Source organism: Sporobolomyces koalae (genome assembly GCF_050403365.1).
Source record: "Sporobolomyces koalae JCM15063 DNA, S_koalae_JCM15063T_v1_ctg26, whole genome shotgun sequence".
Taxonomy (NCBI): Eukaryota; Fungi; Basidiomycota; class Microbotryomycetes; order Sporidiobolales; family Sporidiobolaceae; genus Sporobolomyces; species Sporobolomyces koalae.
The window spans coordinates 1-19,274 of record NW_027481745.1 but is presented as its reverse complement, the minus strand read 5'-3'; the positions used below and the strand labels follow the sequence as shown (position 1 = coordinate 19,274).

General features: G+C 56.9%; 5 protein-coding genes across 5 annotated transcripts; 4 read left to right on the top strand and 1 right to left on the bottom strand.

The window, feature by feature from the left end:
* Nucleotides 1–43: 43 nt before the first annotated feature.
* FYV10 (glucose-induced degradation complex subunit FYV10) lies at nt 44–1,936 on the top strand (the record flags this gene model as incomplete). The annotated part of the gene is made up of 6 exons (XM_076679710.1): nt 44–103; nt 185–736; nt 803–1,057; nt 1,137–1,679; nt 1,759–1,848; nt 1,922–1,936. The coding sequence occupies 6 exons, from the start codon at nt 44–46 to the stop codon at nt 1,934–1,936; spliced, it is 1,515 nt and encodes a 504-aa protein (XP_076533110.1).
* A 369-nt stretch (nt 1,937–2,305) lies between these two features.
* JCM15063_005333 (uncharacterized protein) lies at nt 2,306–3,577 on the top strand (the record flags this gene model as incomplete). The annotated part of the gene is made up of 7 exons (XM_076679709.1): nt 2,306–2,489; nt 2,557–2,629; nt 2,697–2,754; nt 2,826–2,931; nt 2,999–3,102; nt 3,173–3,361; nt 3,431–3,577. 7 exons carry the CDS (start codon nt 2,306–2,308, stop codon nt 3,575–3,577), a joined length of 861 nt encoding a protein of 286 aa, XP_076533109.1.
* A 359-nt stretch (nt 3,578–3,936) lies between these two features.
* Nucleotides 3,937–12,274, bottom strand: JCM15063_005332 (uncharacterized protein; the record flags this gene model as incomplete). The annotated part of the gene is made up of 18 exons (XM_076679708.1): nt 3,937–5,638; nt 5,699–5,786; nt 5,855–5,864; nt 5,932–6,134; nt 6,208–6,355; nt 6,428–6,628; nt 6,882–7,326; nt 7,392–7,561; nt 7,628–7,786; nt 7,859–8,158; nt 8,221–9,096; nt 9,163–9,639; nt 9,714–10,544; nt 10,609–11,611; nt 11,684–11,710; nt 11,792–11,810; nt 11,915–11,968; nt 12,037–12,274. The coding sequence occupies 18 exons, from the start codon at nt 12,272–12,274 to the stop codon at nt 3,937–3,939; spliced, it is 6,951 nt and encodes a 2,316-aa protein (XP_076533108.1).
* A 177-nt stretch (nt 12,275–12,451) lies between these two features.
* Nucleotides 12,452–17,766, top strand: JCM15063_005331 (uncharacterized protein; the record flags this gene model as incomplete). The annotated part of the gene is made up of 15 exons (XM_076679707.1): nt 12,452–12,638; nt 12,700–12,928; nt 13,000–14,684; nt 14,748–15,046; nt 15,110–15,196; nt 15,256–15,326; nt 15,391–15,625; nt 15,687–16,098; nt 16,160–16,461; nt 16,527–16,642; nt 16,705–16,822; nt 16,895–17,177; nt 17,244–17,362; nt 17,439–17,634; nt 17,702–17,766. 15 exons carry the CDS (start codon nt 12,452–12,454, stop codon nt 17,764–17,766), a joined length of 4,404 nt encoding a protein of 1,467 aa, XP_076533107.1.
* Nucleotides 17,767–17,947: 181 nt separating this feature from the next.
* On the top strand, nt 17,948–19,215 carry JCM15063_005330 (uncharacterized protein; the record flags this gene model as incomplete). Its single annotated transcript, XM_076679706.1, has 7 exons — nt 17,948–18,047; nt 18,137–18,189; nt 18,326–18,371; nt 18,446–18,597; nt 18,663–18,742; nt 18,808–19,095; nt 19,156–19,215. Coding segments are annotated over 7 exons (779 nt in total), but the record flags the coding sequence as incomplete, so codon positions are not given.
* Between the last annotated feature and the right edge of the window lie 59 nt (nt 19,216–19,274).

The window sequence follows — 19,274 nt, the reverse complement described above, 5'->3', positions numbered from 1 at the left end:
ATGTCATCAACCCTTTCCCCCGCTTTCGACTGTCCTTTCGATCATGAGTGCGACCAAGTTGAATCCAGACCAGGTGCTCCTACTCGAGCAGGATCTGCTACGCGTGAGTGTCGCCTCCTGCGTGCTCTCGTTTCCCCCACTTCGAGTCGGACCTCTCGACTCAAGGCGTCCCTCGTACTGCCAGGCCCCCCTCGACACCCTGCGTAAGCTGCACAAGACTACCGCCAAGACGTACGAGTACAACTTGCAGCAGTTGCAGAAGGACCTCGACCAAGTCCTCCAAAACTCGGCTCGTGCCGCCGCCGCTGCCCCCGCCCAACCCCTCGACCCGGACCAGCGCGATGCCGTCCTCAAGTCAGTCGACGCGATGCTCTCTCGCATGCGCGGACTCAAGCGCAAACTCGTCGACCTCGAACGTCAGACTCAGCTCACGACCGACATGATCAACGCGCGCATCCAGCACCTCGACGCCGTGCCACCGACTCTCGAGCACGAATCGCACGCCCCCTGGGCCCGCACGCGGTTGTCGCATCACCTCGTCGACTACATGCTCAGGTCCTCCCCTCCGCTCAAGCACAGTGCTCGGGTCCTCGCGCGCGAGGAGCATGTCGAGCACCTCGTCGACACCGAACTGTGGGACGAGATGGCCGCCGTCGAAGATGCACTCGCACGCGAGAACCTCGAACAGGTTCTCAACTGGGTCGGCGAGAACCGCACCGCCCTCAAAAAGCTCAAGGTACATCCCATTCTACTCCTACGTATAGACGTAGCTGATCCCCCGCTCCCGAATCCGACCTGGCAGTCTCCACTCGAGTTTACGATCCACCTCCAGTCGTTCATCGAGCTGTGTCGGTCCCGCAACCTCCCCGCGGCGATCGCGTACGCTCGCAAGAACCTCGCCCCTTCCAGCCTCAACGAATTCGAACCTCCCACCTCGTTCGCAACCCCTGCATCCGGTACAGACGCAGAGCACCACAAGATGGATCCCATGCAAGAGCTCAAACGCGTCATGGCCCTGCTGGCCTACCCTCCCGAAACGACCTGCCGCATCTACGCGGTACGTTCTGCGCGAGGGATCCCCCTCTCCCCCTCTCGGCGTGTTCGAGTACTGATCTACCCGTCGCGAGGTGTTGCAGGAGTTGTACTCTCCCAATCGTTGGGCGCACCTGTCTCGACTTTTCCGCACGACATTCCTCACGTTGCACTCTCTCCCTTCGGTTCCACTACTGCACATGTCGTTGCAGGCGGGACTCGCTTCTCTCAAAACTCCAACCTGCTGCCCGTTGCCACCGACTCCGATTCCAGGACAAGGCGAACATGCGATCGCGCGTTCGGGAGGCACGTTGACGATCTCGGCGACCGGCCAGTTGATCCTGACGAAACCCTCGTTACCGCCCGCATCGACAACAGCTGCATCAGAGTTGTCGTCTGCGTCTGATCACGATGCGATTGCGACGAAGACGGGCAGTGAATGTCCATTGTGCAACTCGCCGTTGAAAGTGCTCGCACCGGCCGTCCCGTACTCGCACCACACAAACTCGACGATCGTCTGTTCAATCACGGGTCGAGTCGTTGAAGGCGATGGAGGCGAAGGGGGTATGCTCGTCGCGCTCGTGAGTAGGGTCGGGAGTGGAGGAGGTATCGCGGGAGGAGGCGAAGGAAGAGTGTACTCGAAAGAGGTCAGTCCACTCCTCGAGGTTTGCGATATTAGCCCTTTCCGAATGCTGAATTCTGCGAGTCGCGCGCGATTCGTACCAGGGTCTCGAGCTTCAGGTGGCACAACATCCAGAATCGAAATTGTTCGATCCGGTAACGGGAGAAGAATTTGATCGCAGCGAGATGAAAAAGGTCAGTTTTGGTTTATCGACTCGCTCTGTGGTGCCAAGGTCTCGAGCCATTAATCGTTGCGTTGTATGTCCAGGTGTACATTTCGTGAACGGTTCGATCGTTAGGCCCGGTCTTGTCGATTCCAGTCCTTTGCGCTTGTTGTATTTATATGATTGTTCTATACGAACCTGATGCTACAGTATCGAAGAGAGAAGAGAGAAAGAGGGTCGCAAATACAACAGCATATGCATGACGTGTCGCACGAGAACCCCCCTTTTTCTTGCGGCAAAGGTTAGTTAGCCTTACCCCGCACTTGCGTTCCTCCTGCCATCTGTTTCCTCGCACTGCTCGCTCGACGCACTCGATTCCCCTCGCGTGGACCTTGCAAACCTCTTTCGTCAACCTGTCCTTCCGATTGCGACCTTTGACGTCGATTCCATTCGTCTCTCGTTCGCGTCAACTCTCTCGGATTCCAACCATGACCACCTCGACTCCAACGTCCGTTTCACCGCTCAAGGGGGTTCGATGCCTCTTGTTCGACACGTTTGGTACCTTGACCGATTGGGAAACTTCCATCTCGAAAGCGCTCAAGGCGAAAGCTCGTAACAACTCGAAAGCGAAATCGGCCGGACCCGCTGGAGCTAGTCATCTCGGCATCCGCAGTGAGTCCCTTTCCCCCCACCTCCTCCCCCTCTCTCGTCTACGTTCGCTGATACGTTTCGAAAACAGTTCCGATCGAGATCCTGGAACTCGATTGGCTCGCGTTGACGAGGGATTGGAGGAAGGGGTACATGAAGCGCACGTGAGTCGTCCGACTTGTCCTTCCTTTCGTTCCTTGCACATCTGACGCAGAGTCATCGAAAACTTAGTCGGGAGATTGCCGCAGGAGGTCAAGGTCCCAACAACATTGACGATTTGCACCTCGAGGTATGGTTCGAATCCCTCATTTCCTCCGTCCCTATCCTATTTTCCTCACCGTTGGATATCGGAATCGACAGCTCTTGAACGAATTGCTCGATTCGCCGCCGTACGAGGCTGCAGGTCAACTGTGGTCGTCACAATACGAACGCTGCAAAGTCGTTCAACTGTGGCACCGGATCGAGAGTCAGTTTTTGATGTCTCTGTCCATTCGCAAACACCACGTATACTAAATTCACACTCATTGTTTCAGCTTGGCCTGATGTCAAGATGGGTTTGTCGGCCATTCGTAAACTCGAACCTTCCATCTTGACCGCGACCCTCTCGAATGGCAACTTGCGCCTGCTCGTCGATATTGTCAGCTTCCCAAGGTTTCTCTTCCCCTACTTGGACGACGCTGACTGAATCCTTGGGGGAATGACGACAGGCTCGCACAAACAACCTCACTTTCGATGCACACTTCTCAGGAGACATGCTTCAATCGTACAAACCGAATAGCAAGATGTACCTCGGAGCGGCAAACTTGATGGGGTACTCGGAAGAAGACATTCAACGAGGCAAAGTCGCCATGGTTGCGAGTCACGTCAATGATCTGAGAGCCGCTGCTTCTTATGGCGTTGAGTCTCCTCTTTCTCTCTTTCCCTTCGACATGCAAGTACTGACTGCCTTGGAATTTGAACAACAGCTCAAGACGATCTATATTCCGAGAAGGACGGAAGATCGAGGAGTCGAAGGAGGAGGGGCCGAAGTCAAATCGAAACGAGATGGTGGAGAAGTCGATGTCGTACTCAGGAACGGATTGGAAGAACTCGCGAACTACTTGCGTCAATAACCCAACGACACGGTAAACAAAAACAGCACAGGGACGGGAGATGAACTACATTCGAAATGTTTTGATCTCTCTCTCGGATGGGGATTGTTTCCCGCCTGTAGATCAGAGCGGTTAAAGCCTTCCTATCGTTCTCTTTCTGTTTTCTTTTCTACTGTACATATGAATATATCTTTTTTGCTTTCTTTCTCCTTTTACGCTATCGCAAACTCTCTAGGATTCGTTTCTATCCTGCAATCGTTATCGTCCTGTTTGAGAATTGTCAAGGAGGCGCTCGATGACTTGCACAAGATAGACTGGATGTTACGACAAAAAGTGCTATGCCTCTTTTACGAAACAGGAGAAAATTCAATGGGTTTCGGTCATCCACTTCCTCTCATACCTCCCGACAGATTCAGCGTGATCCCTTTCTTTGATTTCTTCCCCTTCTTGCCCGCTCCTGATTCGGGTATGCTAGGTTTCGGAGTCGCACTACCACTACCTTGTCCTTGTGAAGATGTTGAACGAGCTGCGGCACGTTGTCGACCTAACGATTCTTCAACTTCGTTCCACCGATCGTCAAACTCTTCGTCATACATCGTTCTCGAAGAATGAGTCGCATGTAAAGCTGAAGCGAACGATCGATCCGACCATGTCGAAGCGGCCGTCGAATGCGAGTGCGAGTTCGAGTTGGGAGAAGTCGAGAGGTGACTCGTAGGAGAAGTTCCAGATCGAGGTGGAGCTGGTGAAGGGAAATGATGTACATCGTCCCAACTCGAGACGTTTGTCGTCGAACCGAAAGGGATTGAATGAGGATATCCAAATTCTCCTGTCGAAGCGTAGACAGGTAACGCTTCCGCCGCTTTCTGTTCACTTCGAAGTTTCGCCTTGTCCTCCTTGCGAGCCTTGTCTCTGCGTTTGTTCCTTCGTTGTTTCAAGGCGGTCGTGTACGGTTCGAGAGATTTCTTCGACACGACCCGACTCAGATTCGCTTCGACAAACACGACGTCGGAAGCGATCGGCAAGTGGGCGAGCCATTTGCACCTCCGTCTCAATTCTTCGTTCATCGACCCTTCGTCGGCACCTTCGACGACAACCTCGATAGAATCGGGCATCGCTTGGTACGTGCCAAAGTGAGACTTGAGGATCCGGATGTCAAGAGGTTGGAGAAAGATGGGTTGGCCTGAAGAAGCCTGGTAAAAGTAGAACGCTGGATCTTCGTCCGCCTGAGGTGGGGGTAACACGTTGCGTCGTTGATGTGGAGGTTTCTTGGGAGACGTGAGAAGTGACGGAGTCGGAACGAATGCTGGTGCAGTCGAGGACAGGGATGTAGACGCGGTACGGGAGCTGAGAAACTCGGTTGGCACTGAATCGTCTCGTGATGTTGTCTTTGCCGAGTCCGACACAGGCGCGAAAGTAGGCGGTTCAATTTCTTCCACCTCGCTCGAACTTGTTTCCGACATGATCGGCAAGGTTGCAGCCTCTGCCATCTTTCCCTTCTTCTCCTGCACCTCGATAATCTCCCTCAACGCTTTCTTCCTCGCAGTCATGACACTGGTCGTCTTGAGCGTTTCCACTTTGGCCAGCTGTTCGTCAACCCGCCTCGCGGCCGCTTCGACGAATGCGACGCCTAGCTCCTCATCCGTCGCCCCTCTTTGCCCCCATCTCCGTAGCGTTGCAATCTCGCGTTGCAACTCTTCCTTCTGGGCGGTCAGCTCCTCCCGCATGTAATCGGGGGCGCCGAGCATGAACTTGGCGTAGGCAAAAGCGTCGGGAGTGAACTGCCATGGCGCGCGTAGGGGTGGAACGGCATCTGAAGGCCAAGTCGCAGAGCGGGGAAGCGCAAGGGTCGTGATTTGTGGTCGCCGCACCAGCCGCATCTTGAGCGTTTCATGTCGCGGCTTCGTTTCTGATTCATTGGACTTTTTGGCGTCGAGGGCGGACAGAGCGAGTGCTGCAGCGAGGTCGGCTTCGTAAGATGAACCGGTCGGGGGAGGGATCGGTGCAGCGGAGGTGGATGCGAGAGGCTGGGTGCCAACCGGATCGTACCACTTGACCGACTTGAGATCTTTGGCATAGATCGAGCTGCGGGTAAGTAGCAGATCAGTACAGCAAGACATGTTTACACGCAAATGTGGACCTCACTCGTGGCAGACGGGGCATTTGCGGAATTTTTGGCCATGATCAGCCAATGCGAGGTAGTGCAGTACACACGGGTAACAGAACACGTGACCTAGACAAGGGACAAGGTGTCAGATGCAGGTATACACCAAACCAAGAGCGTGAGAGATGGTGTCGCACCACACTTGGTCTGCAAGAGGGAGATATGTCAGCTGATCCTGTCTCGCGAACGGGACGAGTGGTAGTTTGCGACTCACCATTCTCGCAGCTGTCGGCTCGCTCAAGCAGATGGGACAGGTCGGAATAGCACCGCCCTTGCGTCCGCTAGCTCCGTCGACGGCCTGATCGATCCCGGAAGTCGAGACGGCTGACAGAGCCGACGAGGAAGTGGGGAGAATAACTTGGAGGATATCGCTCCACTCGAGGTGGATGTCTGGGTCAGCGAAATGTGCAGTATAATCTACAGGAGGAACATAGAGCCGGCATCAGCAAGGCCCAGGCTGCTATTGCAAGTGCCTACGAGGGGAGCAGACCTTTGTCAGGCTTGACGACGTAACGGAATTGATGCACGAATCGCTGCCGGTCGAATCCGCCATAGCTGCTGGTAGTTCTCCGGTTCGATCTGCGTGGCAGATGGGTACTTGCAGGTGCAGATCGTGGCGGGAGCGTGAACCCGAGGAGCTGTACGCGGGAAAGTGGCGATGAGATCAGTTCCGGCGCGACTCGCTTTGCAGGCTGCGGAAACGCTCGTACGTGGTTCAAGTCCTGACCGTTGTTCCGCCCATTCCGGCGCTGTGTCGGCGCAGGAGACGCCATCTTGGCCGAAGATGGAGTGGAGTCAGAGTCGATCGCGTTGACGGTCCGGGTCGGGGGCATGAGGCGAAAGGGAGACGAGAGTGAAGGCTGTGCTAGGTCGATAGGCAGACTCGAGCGCTGCCAGGCGAAGGCGAGGAACTAGCCGCCGGCGACGGGCAATGATGAGTTTAGACGCTCCGTCACCAACGTGCACAGCAATGTCCCGCCAAATCGCCAACTTATAATCAGACAGACGATGCTACAGCGGCCCTGACCCCTCTCGACGAAACCAAGAAAATTCGGAAACAAAAATTATTTAACAACATGGGTGCAACATACGAAAAATAAATCTGCCGGCCAGGCTCTAGGCACTGCTCATCTCGGTGTCAAGTTCCCCCTCTTCCCGACTCACACTCGACGAAGGTACGACCACGGGAGACGGAAGAGAGGTAGTGAGCGGGGCGAGGGGTGGAAGCGGGAGCGGAGGGAGCGACCCTGCGAGGTCAGCCGCTCCAAGCCGAGAGAGTCCCGCTCGCTCGTTCAGCCACTGCTCGAACCGCTCCTTGCGTCTGTGCTTGACAGAGTCTGCTCCTGCCGAGCTCACTCCAGTCTCAATCGCTCCATCGTGATCCGGTTGCCGGTCGTGCACCTCGCCTTCTTCCGCCGATTCATCCAATCCTCCCCGTGCTTTACCCTTGCGATCGGCACTGCCCGTGACTCGTCGGCGGTAGAGGTAGTCTTCCGTTTTGGCCACGAAGAACAGGCGGTATTCCCGCGACCGCACTTTAACCTCGAGTCCTGGCGACAGGTCGAGCGCGTCCGTCTCGTCGTCTTCTTCGCTCGCGAGCGCTCGATTCCTGAAACGAGAAAACTCGTCATCAGATAAAGAGTCACAGACTTTGTCGAAGCGGGAATGGCTTACCGCTTGAGCAGGGGGGCTTTGACCGTTGCTCCGATACCCTCGCTCGGCGAAGTCAGCGCGTATGACGAGATCCAAGACTGGTACAGGCGTTCCTCCGACACGTAGGCGTCGTCGAGTGTGAGGTCTTCTTTGCCCAAGAGTTGAATGCTCAGCGCTTGAGCATTGGGAATCTGATTTCGTACACGACTCGCAGTTAGCTTTCTGTAGTCTTAAACAGCTCAAGAAGAAACGCATACCCATTCCACCCGGTACAGGTTCTCATCGGAAGCAAGGATAGACTCGACCGCCATGCGATAGGCAATCTGCTGTCGAGGCGTCGTGGCGGAACGAGCGCGATCCTTCTCAAGAAGGGAAACGATGTCCTGACATTTGGCATCGCTGTTGATCGTGTGCACCTGCATGGCAGCGCGACCGCTTGGTCAGATGGATCGAAATCGGCAAGATGAGAAAGTAGAGAGAAATCGCACATGTTTGATGACGGTCCCGATCAATTTGTCAAGCGTGAACAGAGGATAGGCTCGAATGCCTCCCATGTATCTCAACTGCTCCTCATATGTCTGCTGATCGATATCGCCGTCGAACGACTTCTCCGCAAGTTCGAGCGCAAACTCGTAGTAGTGCTCGGCAGGGTTCTCGCCCACATCGACGACGGCGACAGGAAGTGAGAGACCGAGGTCAGTGCCGAGGGGACTCAGGCGACGATGCGATCCGTTCTGGGCGAGCTCGCTTGTGAGCTTTTTGAACGACAAAAGCCGGTGGTACATGACCTGACAGTCCAGATCCTTTTCGTTAGCACAGGTCTGTCGATTACTCAGAGAGCAGAACATACATGGATGATTCGGATCAAGCAGTAGAAAGTCGAATTTGTGAAGAAGCTGAACTTGCGTGGATCGAGTTGCTCATCGGCAGAACCCGCTTTGGTCCGGTCGCCATCCTTCGTTTCGCTCAAATGGATCCAGTTGGTTTGATCCAGAGCGCCGAGAGACGTTTCGTCCGCGTTCGATGATTCTTCGGATCCCGAACCGGCCGCAGCGGTCTTGCGCGCGGCGGTCGCTGCGGCATGCTGGAGGAGACGCTTACGCAAATCGGCTGCTCCTCCACGTTTGTGGCCACCGTTGATCCCGCGGCGTCCTGGTTGCGTCGACACGTCCGTATCGGCGCCAACCGAAGAGGTTTCGCCATCGCTCGCTGCTCCGTTCGTCTCGTGCTCAAATTCGCCGTCGTCCTCTTCGAGATCGGCAGCATCGTCGTGCGCAGAAGGACCGAGGTTGTCCTCGAGTTCGTCCTTCTCGATGCCCCAGAGCAGCGTGACGAACAGGCGCAGGAATGCCTCGACGCGCGCACGTTCTGGCACCGAGAACCCGGACTGATCCCGGTCGAGGTACGAGAAGGTCAATTTGAGGACGTCAAAGAGCACTGACCGCTCCGACATGTGAAACTCGAACTGGTGCAGCGGTCGCAGCGGCGCCGGCTCTCCCTTGACCGGGGGTGCTCGGGGATTCCTGGCTGGCGTAGCGGTAATTGTGCTCGCCGATTCTTCGAGCACCAGTTTCGAAGTGGGCAAGTCAAAGCGCTTTTGCATCTTCTCGCGGCGAAGTATCTCGATCTCGGTCGTGAGGGCTTTCGAGGTAGTCGTAGTTTTCTTGTCGACAGCCTTGAACGGAATACTCTGGTGATCGAGAGCTCGATAGTAGTTTTTGGCATCCTGGCAGGTCAGAAGGCCTGTCAGCATCGTCCGGGACTAGTCAGGTCAAGGTGAGACAAGACGTACGACTTCCCGCCAGACCTTGTTCCACTCTTTCTCGGCCCGTTTCCACTCCTCGTCCTTCTGCTTCAGTCGAGCTAGAACGATCGGGACCGCAACCGCTGGATTGTCTTCGAGAGCCTGCAGAATCTCCCAGCCATGGTCCTTGCCATAGATCTTTTTGAGGATCCTGTCATACACGCTAGGCGCAGAGCCGAGGAGTTGACCGTCATCGTTGACGATTCTCATGTCGGCGCGGTCCTCTGCGTTCATGAGCGCGACTCGAGCCGCAATGGGTTCAAAGTGCGCAATCGTGCGAGCGATCGACGCGAGATGGAACGAGTACCAGTGTCGTTCCTGCTCCGAATTGTACAATGCCTCCTCGTAAGGGTTTTTGCGATGCGCGCCTGAACCTTCAGAAGCCCACGTCGCGTAGGCCACCCATTCGTCGTTCAGTACCGACCATTCGAGGGCTGATCGACCGGAGCAAGCGAGATCGATTTCCTGCGACAAAAAACGATCGAAGAGGGGTCTTAGCTCTCTGTTTTTGCGCGCCGCAAAAAATCAGGGAGACTTACGGAATCGGGCAACCTTCGATAACTTGGGCCAAAACTCTTCATGAGGTGCAGGAGGACGGGCGCACGGTCGAGTACCGGCTCGTTGTCAATGATCCAATCCTCACCCTCAACACGACCGTCCTTTGCTGGATCCCATCCTACCAGGGCCTTGAACTGTGTGAAAAGTTCTTCATTCGTCCCGAGGAACAGCAGACTCTTGTGCAGAAGCGTCTTGAGATCGATAATCTCCTGCGTGAACAGGTTGAGCAGCTTGAGGAATTCGGTGTACGCTGCTCGATCGTCGAGGAACTTTTTGACCCGGTCGAAGAACCCAAACTCTTCAGGTTGAACAAGCGGTGGGGAGCGATGCGTGGTTAGGTAGGCATCGTAGGCCGACTGGAGATGAGGTGCGCCGGGGAAGCCTGCCGCGGAGGGACCGTACGGATGGGGGTGACCGACGTGAGCGTGATGCGGCGCAAAGGGCGAAGGTGGAAGTGATGGATCAACCATTGCTCCTTGCGGATGCTGCTTGACGGCCGACATGGTAGGACCGCCGGTTAAGGGAGGAGAATCGAGTCCCCCTTGTTGCTGGTGGGCCACTTTGGCCCGTTTCGTCTTGCCCTTTTCTCCCATGCCCGAAGCGCCCCGTTTCTTCTTCTCAGCGACCGCGTCAACGGGCTTCCTCCCGGACTGAGCAACGGCCTTGCCTGGTGCCGCTTTCGGCTTGGCGGGAGACGCTGTCGCGGGCGGAGCTTGCTGAGCAGATTCGCCCGAGGTATCCGGCAAGAAAGCTTTGAATTCGTCAAGCAGATCGGGTGCATCGCGGAATAGCGCCGTCACTTGTTGGTATACCTGTTCATTGGATGTCGACAGGATTAGTACCTCAGCCGCGTCGGAACGGCGAAATGAGACATACTTCTTGGATCGGTCGACCGTCTTTTTGATACGTTTGCAAAATCTCGAGGAACGTCTTGTAGGTCTCGGGCTCTTTCGCGAACCTCGTTTTGATCTTGTTGACATAGGTAATCGCATGGTTGAATTCCATAATCTGAGGCGCAGCAGGAGTGGCAGGCGGTGCAGCCTCGGCGGGCGGGGGCGCAGCTTGGGCGACGGGTGCTGCTGGCGGTGGCCGAGAGGGAGCTTGTTCTCGCGACGGGGCCCGCGCAAGCGGCGCAGATTTAGCTGCAGGAGGTTGCAGAGGGGCCCGCTGCGGTTGAGCCTGAGACGAAGCCGGTAGGCTCGAGTTGGCTGCAGCCTGACTCGCATCGCGGCTTCGCGCGGGATTAGTTCCGTTGGCACTGTAAGCGTGGCCTGCAGCCTGTTGCGATTGCGATTGTTGCTGTTGCGGTTGCTGCCAATTTGCTGCACCGTTCCTGTCGCGTCCGTTCGCGGTCGAGCCGAATGGAGGGATCGGTGCTGGCGGGGAGATGGCACGAGGCGGAGCAGGGACGCCCGGCAGAGGAGGGAGGCGGCTCGTCGACGCAGTCGGGGCTGCAGCTGGGCCTGGGACAGGTGCAGTAGCGGCAGACGGTCCCGAGATCGGTGCCGGACCAGCAGGGACCGCCGCTGCAGGCGCAGTCGATGTCGCACGCGAGGGTGCAAGACTCGACTGGGCCGACGAGGTAGATGAGGGCGGCGGCGGTGCTTGTTGCGCTGCTGTACCGGGTACAGGAGTCGAAACTGCTGTAGCGGGGGTAGCTGGCCCAGTCACGTTCTGTGTCCTCGTCGTGACTCCCATCGGAGTCGTGACCGTAATGATGTTGCTGCTGCCGGGTCCTCCCGTGGTTCCGTCTGCGTTGGTCGACACGCGGCATTCGATACGGTATCCAGGAGGCAAGAACGTGTTGAATCCCTGAATGAGCGAAGGGTGGCCTCGGAACAGAGTCGAGACGCGGTCGATGACGCCTGGGGTATCGATACTGCAAGGCGAGAGCGCAACAGCACATGTCAGCTCGTTTGCAACTCGACGAGCGGGAGTGGATGGAGCCTACTTCTGGGTCTTGAAGTCCTTCATGATGCTACAGCGCGCGTCGGAGGAGCCGGAAGAGGGTCAGTCGCTGCGGGGTAAGGGCTCGAAGGCGTTTGCCTGGACGACTCACGTGAGGAACTGGTCGTAGACTACACATGACAGAACGCGTATGGTCAGCGCTGAGTGCAGCGAGGAGCTGCCACGGCGCGAGAGGCCGGCTTCGCGAGCTGAATACATGCAAGACTCGACTGACCTTCGTACTCGTTTGCAAACTGCTGCTTGACGCGGTCGAGGTACTGCAGCGCATCTGTCAGGTATTCATCGTGGTCAGGTCTGCTCCACAAGGGAGGAAACGAGCCGGGATTAGGCGCTCACCGCGGACGTTGAGGGGACGCAACCCGGCGTTGGCAGCCTGCTGCGCTGCGGCGGGGGCGACTGGCTGTACGGGAGGGGCATGGCTCGAAGCCGGCGCGGCAGATGCAGGCCTCGATGGCTGGGGCGGGTATGCCGGATGGCGAGGCGGAGGCGGCGGCTGTGATGCGGGAGCAGCGCTCGGCGGAGGCGCAGGGCTCGGAGCTGTAGGAGCACCGTTCGCCGGCGCGTTCGAAGCCATACTCCGGCGGGTCAGCGTCCCTTGGACGGCGGTGAACCTGGACTGGGCAATGATGAGGTTGACAGAAATTCGCCCGCCCGACGTCCGACTTCTCCGCGGCTCGACTGCTCGCTTTCTCGGTCCGATCGTGTAATTGCCAGACCACAGGTCACACAGCAATCTCAAGCTCTGGCCAGAATGCCTCCTCCCAAAGGCAAATCCAAGAGCGAATCGACGGCGAAAGGTGCTTCTCCTTCAGCTTCTGCTCCTCCGCCGCCAGTACGGCGCAAGGCCAACATTGTCAAGTCGGGCAACGCTGGCTCGTCGAAACCGACTCCACCACCGCTCGAACCCGGCCAAGCTGCGCCTCCTCCTCCGCTGTTTCGTAAGTCTCGCTCGTGCCGGTACCCTCAGACTGCCTCCACTGACTCGTTCTCGCGCACCAGCACTCGGGTACAAGACTCCGCTGTCTCTCTTGTCGGAACGCTGTCAGAAGAATGGATGGGAGAGACCGTCCGTCGATCCGAAGAAGGGTTCCACGCCCGGCACTTGGACCGCCAGTGTCACGCTCAAGCGCAAGCATCCGAAATCGGGCGAGTTCGAGACAGTGTACATGAAGCCTCCACCTGCTCCATCACCGATCGCAGTCGAGAAGCCCAACGCGATGGAAGCCAAGTCGGTTAATGTTTCGGTTCTCGCTTGGACCCACAAATCCATCACTCATTGTCTCTCTCTTCCATGCACAGGCATTGGGCCTCGGTGTATGCCCTGTACAGGTTCTCGAACAACCTGAGACTCAACTTACAGCTACCACCCCAGGTTCGCGACTACTACTCGGCCCTCGAGAAGGAAAAGGCTGCTTCGACCCCGAACAAGACCTGGCTGTGGAGTTTGACGCCGTTTGAGACCGCAGCCGCCGCACCTCCACCATCATCAATATCACAAGCGCCGTCCCAGGCGTCTTCAACCACCACTTCGCAGACTTCAGGATCGGCCTCAGCCTCCGCATCGACCTCTCGCTCCACCACACCTTCGAAAGCCGCTTTACGCGGTCTCGTTCCCTCGTACCAAACCGACCCTCGGCCCGTCCCCAAATCCTGGCTCGAAGCGCCCGAAGTGCGCATGCCCACCTCGCTTCGAGATCTCGTCGAGCGTACCATTCGCGACGCCCTGCCTTCCGAAGATCTCGACTCGACTCCTCAGAACGATCACTCGGACGATGTCGAGGCTCCCTTCTCTCCAGAGGAAATTGCGCTCGAAACCGAACTCGTCACGACCGGGTTCAGGATTGGTCACGTTCATCGGGGGCTCAAGCTCTCGCGCGCGACGAGGACCCCTCACGAGAGCCTGCGCAACTCGGTGCTCTCTCACCTCCACCTGATTGTACCCGAATCGGATCTACCGGCGGCGTACAGGGGATCGAAGCCTGCAGATGCAACGATCCGGAACGCGACGAGCAAAGATTCGACCGAACTTGGACGGGTGTGGAAAGCCGAGAAGATTGCAAAAGACGTCGGCACGCCCGTCGAGTGGGTCGAGAATGTCATGAAAATGGACGGAGTCGAACAGTCGGAGGACAAGGTACTTGACGTGCTCGTGCGCCGACTCATGGGTTCCGAAGCTCGAGATGCTGGCTTGTCCGAGGACGATTTGGTTGCTGTTTGGCGCCAACGGCAAGACCTCAGTGAGGAAGAGGAGGAAGAACTCCGGCAGCGGAGGAGTGATGAGCTCGTGGGCCTCGAGGGCATGTTCGGGTCGAGATTCCGGCGTCTGTCGCAGGACGGAGGCTGCGAGATCCTGATCCCGACATCCCGGACCGACAAAGTTTCCCTCAAAATCGTGTTCCACTCTGCTTCACTGTACCCATCGCCTACAGATACAGACGATCCCTCGCAGTTGCCACATCTGCCCACTTTCTTCGTCGCATCGCCAACCCTGCCGCCCTACATCCGGCTCAACCTTCTCTCTCTCCTCGCTCAACAGTTCCTTCCGTCCTCGGAGGCACATGGCGAAACTTGGATGGAACTCGTGCGAGGAGGGTACGGTGGAGTTGTAGGAGAGATGATTGCATTCCTCGAGGAGCACGTCCGACAGGCCATTGACCATCCACCCGACGAGCGCGATGTACTTGCGCGACTCCGCGCTACTTCGAGTCGCGCGTCCACCGCAACCGAGCACGACGCGTCACGTACTATCAAAGCGGCACAGACGCAACGCAAGCGGCAGGTTCGCCGAGAGCCCACCGCCGCCGAACATGCGAGCATCAAGGCCGATTTCGAGAAACTGTGCTCGACGCCAGGTTACCAGAAGATGCTCGACCAGCGGAAACGACTGCCGGCCTGGAGCATGAAGGAACAGATTGTGAGTCTCATCAAGCGAGAACGTGTTGTGATTGTCTGTGGAGAGACAGGATCCGGGAAAACGACACAAGGTTTGTCACATTTTGTAGATGATACAGCTCGTGCGACTAGCTAATTCTTGAGGCGGAGGACAGTTCCGGCATTTGTGCTCGAAGACGCGATTCTCAACTCGCTCGGAGCTTCGACGTCGATTGTCGTGACGCAGCCAAGACGTGTATCTGCCATCGGAGTTGCATCGCGTGTTGCCAACGAGCGGTGCGAGGACGTCAACTCTGCAACCGATCGGGGTTTGGTGGGTTATGCGATCCGTGGAGAACGTCGGGCTAGCCGGGACTGCCGAGCACTCTTCTGCACGACCGGAGTCGTCCTCGCGAGGCTCAGTCGTGGCGGAGATCCGGATCTCGAGGGTGTCAGCCACATCTTTATCGACGAAGTCAGTTCCAGCCTGTCCATTACGCATCAATGGCAGAGAGTACTTACTAGTTTTATATGTCAGGTGCACGAACGGAGTGTCGATTCTGACTTCTTGTTGCTCGAGTTGCGGGACATCCTCGTTCGAAATCCCAAGATCCGCGTCGTCCTCGTAAGCCCTCGGACTCGTTTTAAGCGGGTGACCTCGGGCTCAATTTGCGTCGAGCGCAGATGTCGGCCACGATCAACCAGAAGCAGTTCTCCGACTATTTCGGAGGCGCGCCTGTGATCGAAATTCCAGGGTACGTGCATCGAGCCATCCTGAGACCCCATGCATTTTTTACTAATTCCTTGGCGCCGAACTAGCTTCACGCATCCAGTCCAAGATCATTACCTTGAATCTTATTTGCCGAGACTTTTGACGGATTACAAGCTGTCGCCGACTGCCAAGCCGGCGCGCAAAGCGACACAGGCACAGATCGACCGCATGCATAGCAGTTTCATCGAGGAAGGCGTCTCTGAGCGCGATGTCAAGGCTTTGGGTACGCTCGAGAATCTGTCACGAGCCGAGAAGATCGACTTCAACGTTCTTGGAGCCACGGTACGTGCACCTATCATCTCGCATTCGATGCCGAGCTGCGTCTGATGTCACCGTTCTGCAGGTCGCGTACTGTCTCGATCGCTCGCACGATGTTGGCGGTGACATTCTCGTGTTTGTCAGCGGAGTTATGGAAATCACACAGAGCATCGCAGCGATCCGAGCTGCGGTATCGCCTGCGGTCGCGTCGGCTCTGCTCGTCCTGCCGCTGCATGCCAACTTGACCACTTCTGAGCAAACTCTGGTATTCCGCCCTACACCAGCGGGCAAGCGCAAGATTGTCGTTGCGACCAACGTTGCCGAAACCTCGATCACGATCGACGGCATCGTATACGTGGTCGATTCGGGGCGTGTCAAGGAGAACACGTTCGACGCTGAGACTGGAGTTACACGTCTAGTTGAACAATGGACGAGTCGAGCAGCTGGTCGGCAACGAAGGGGTCGCGCCGGGCGAACGCGACCGGGAGAATGTTTCAGTGAGATTATCCCGCCCAAGCCGCATCATCCTGCGTCTCACACGTTTCTTGACATCGACAGAACTTTTCACTCGTTATGTCGACACAAATTCGATGCCAGCCCAACCCCTGCCGGAGATCCGGCGGACCCCGCTCGAATCTCTACTCTTGCAGATTAAATCGACCCGACCAGATGCAGACGTGCGCGACTACCTTGGTAAAGCTCTCGATCCTCCGCAAGTCAAGGCGATCGAGACGGCATGGGCGACTCTCCGACTTCTTGGAGCCGTGGAGGTCAAGGATGGCAAGCAGGAGCTTGCTGCCAGACTTACGCCTCTGGGCTGTCATTTGGCCATGATCCCGGTGGATCTGCGTCTTGCAAAGGTTAGCTATCTCTGCATCGTACGATGTACTCGCCTAACGATTCGAGCTCGGCGTCCATTCTGCAGATGCTTGTATTGGCCGCGATTTTCAGATGCCTCGATCCCATCCTGACGATTGTCGCGCTCCTCTCGAGCAAACCCTTCTTCCTAAGTCCTCAGGACAAGCGGGAAGAATCAAAAAAGTATTTTGCCTTTTCGCTCTTGTGTTCCGGTATGACCGCTTTACTCATGCCTTGTTGCATAGAGCGCGTCAAGCGTTCTATACCAGTCGGTCGGACTTGTTGAGCGATGCCAAAGCGTTTGAGGCTTGTCTCGCCGCGAAAAAGGACGGATCTGCGGCTCTGCGACATTTTCTCGATGACGTGAGTGTCCCGCTTACCAGAGGAACAGCTCGTGGAGACCCATCCGGCTAACATGCAGTCTTCGTATCCTAGAACTACATCTCCCCATCGACTTTCCGAGACGTGCTCTCACTCAGGAACGACTACCTCTCGGCGCTCGGTTCCGTGGGGTTCATCCCAATGCATTGCTCGTCGACCGATCCTGCCTTCAACGAGAACAGTCAGAATGAGAATCTTCTCAAGGCGATCATCTATGCTGGTACCGCAAGGCTCGTCAAGGTCAAGCTACCGAAAGCGACGTTCGATAAAGGGATCGGCGGAGCGATCGAGCGCGAACGCGAGAGTCGCGAAGTAAAGTTCTTTGAGAAGGAGGAAGGTGAGATCTGGTTTCATGCCCTGCGTGCGACTCGGGTAGGACTGACCGATGAATTCGGTGCGAAAGGGCGAGTATTCCTGCATCCGACATCGTTGTTGTTCTCCGAGACTCGCTTCGTAACTCCGTTCGCGACGTATTTCAACAAGCACGTCACAACCAAACCGTTCCTTCGAGATGCTACAGAGGTGAGGCATTTAGCTTCAGTCCGTGAGCGGGATCGACCGCTAATCTTGTCATCGTATTGCTTTCTACTAACGCTAGGTCCCGCTGTACGCGGTTCTTCTATTCTCACCTGGACACGTCTCGATGGACCTTGAGCGAGGCGTCACAGTGCATCTGTCTACGGACGAATGGGTGCACATGAAGGCGTGGCCTCGGATCGGAGTCCTCGTGAACGGATTGCGCAAGCTGTTTGACGACGAGCTCGAGCGGGAACTCGAACAGCCGGGCTTTGGAGGTAGGTCGTGATCTCTTCTCGCTAGAATTCGCCAGTGCTGATTTGGCGATTCCTCTGAATGAAACAGGTCCGGTCAGCGCTGGAGCCCTCGCAATGTTGGAGTGTCTATCGCGGGACGGCAGTTTGCATTAGATCCCTGTTGTTATTGATTCGACGCATGTTGTCACACGAACGATGTCGGGCCTGTGATCGCCCAACGAACGCGGATCGCGGAGGGCGTGTCTCGGATTTTGCGCGGTGTCTGGAGTAGAAAAAAATTGCGGCAGAGGCCTCCTCCCACCCTTCCGTCCTCACCCACCGTTTCCCGCCCACGATGGTTTCGCACCTCCTTTCCGGACTCGTCTCTGGCTCCTTCCAGACCCCTGCCCTCCCTGCGTTCTCGCTCGGAGGTGTCTCGGCCTCGGTCGTCGACGGTTCGTCTAACCTTTAGATCGCATCACACCTCCCCAAGTCGCGATTCTCCGCTCGACTCGGATCGCTGATGCATAGAGGTCGATAACAGACGCCAAGGCCAAGGCTGAGCAGCTCCAGAAGGAGGCTTCCAACGCTGCTTCCGTACGTCTCGCGTCTCACACGCCAGGTCACTCGATTTCCTCGGCCCGGGTCGGAACGAACGCTCCGTCGCTCCGACCCGACCGTGACGATTTGGACCCTCTCTGACAATTCTCCTCGCGCATTATCTGTTTTACAGAAGGCCGGCGACAAGCTCGCTGGAGCCAAGGCTGCTGTCAAGACTGGTACGAATCGTGGTTTCCGGATTTCCCGCGGGTCATCGCGTACAACGGCTGACACGGACACTTGGCTCGAGCAGAGGCTGCCCGCGGTGTCTCGAAGGTCAACCCCAACGCCATCGAGCTCTACTCGGGCAAGTACTACGGTGCTTGCGTCCTCGGTGGTGTCCTCGCGTGCGGAACCACCCACGCTTTCGTTACCCCTCTCGATCTCGTCAAGTGCCGCAAGCAGGTACGTCGACCTTTGTGTATGATACCTAGTGTCGTTGCTCATTGCGATCCCATTGGTGTCTACAGGTTGACAAGAACCTCTACAAGTCGAACACTGACGGATGGAAGAAGATCATGGCCACCGAGGGTGGTGTCCGCGGTCTCTAGTGCGTTTCTTTGGATTCTTTCGCGACGTCGTCACGGCCCTGACTGGGATTTCGTCTACGTGCAGCACCGGTGTCGGCCCCACCTTGATCGGTTACTCGATGCAGGGAGCCGCCAAGTACGGTTTCTACGAGTACTTTAAGAAGACCTACGCCGACATGGCCGGTCCCGAGAACGCCGTCAAGTACAAGTCGCTCATCTTCCTTGCCGGTTCCGCCTCGGCCGAGTTCCTCGCCGACATTGCCCTTGTCCCGATGGAGACTGTCAAGGTCCGCATGCAGACCACCTTCCCTCCCTTTGCCACCTCGGCCGCTTCGGGACTCAAGAAGGTCATTGCCACTGATGGTGCTGGAGCGTGAGTCTTGCATGATTGATGAAGTCGGAGAAATGGCGCTGATGTTCTCTGAGACGACAGCCTCTTCAAGTCGCTCCCGTCGCTCTGGTCGCGTCAAATCCCGTACACGATGATGAAGTTGTACGTGCTGTCTCTCCTCATCCGTTTCCATCCCAGGCGAATTCTGAGCTGACGCTGTT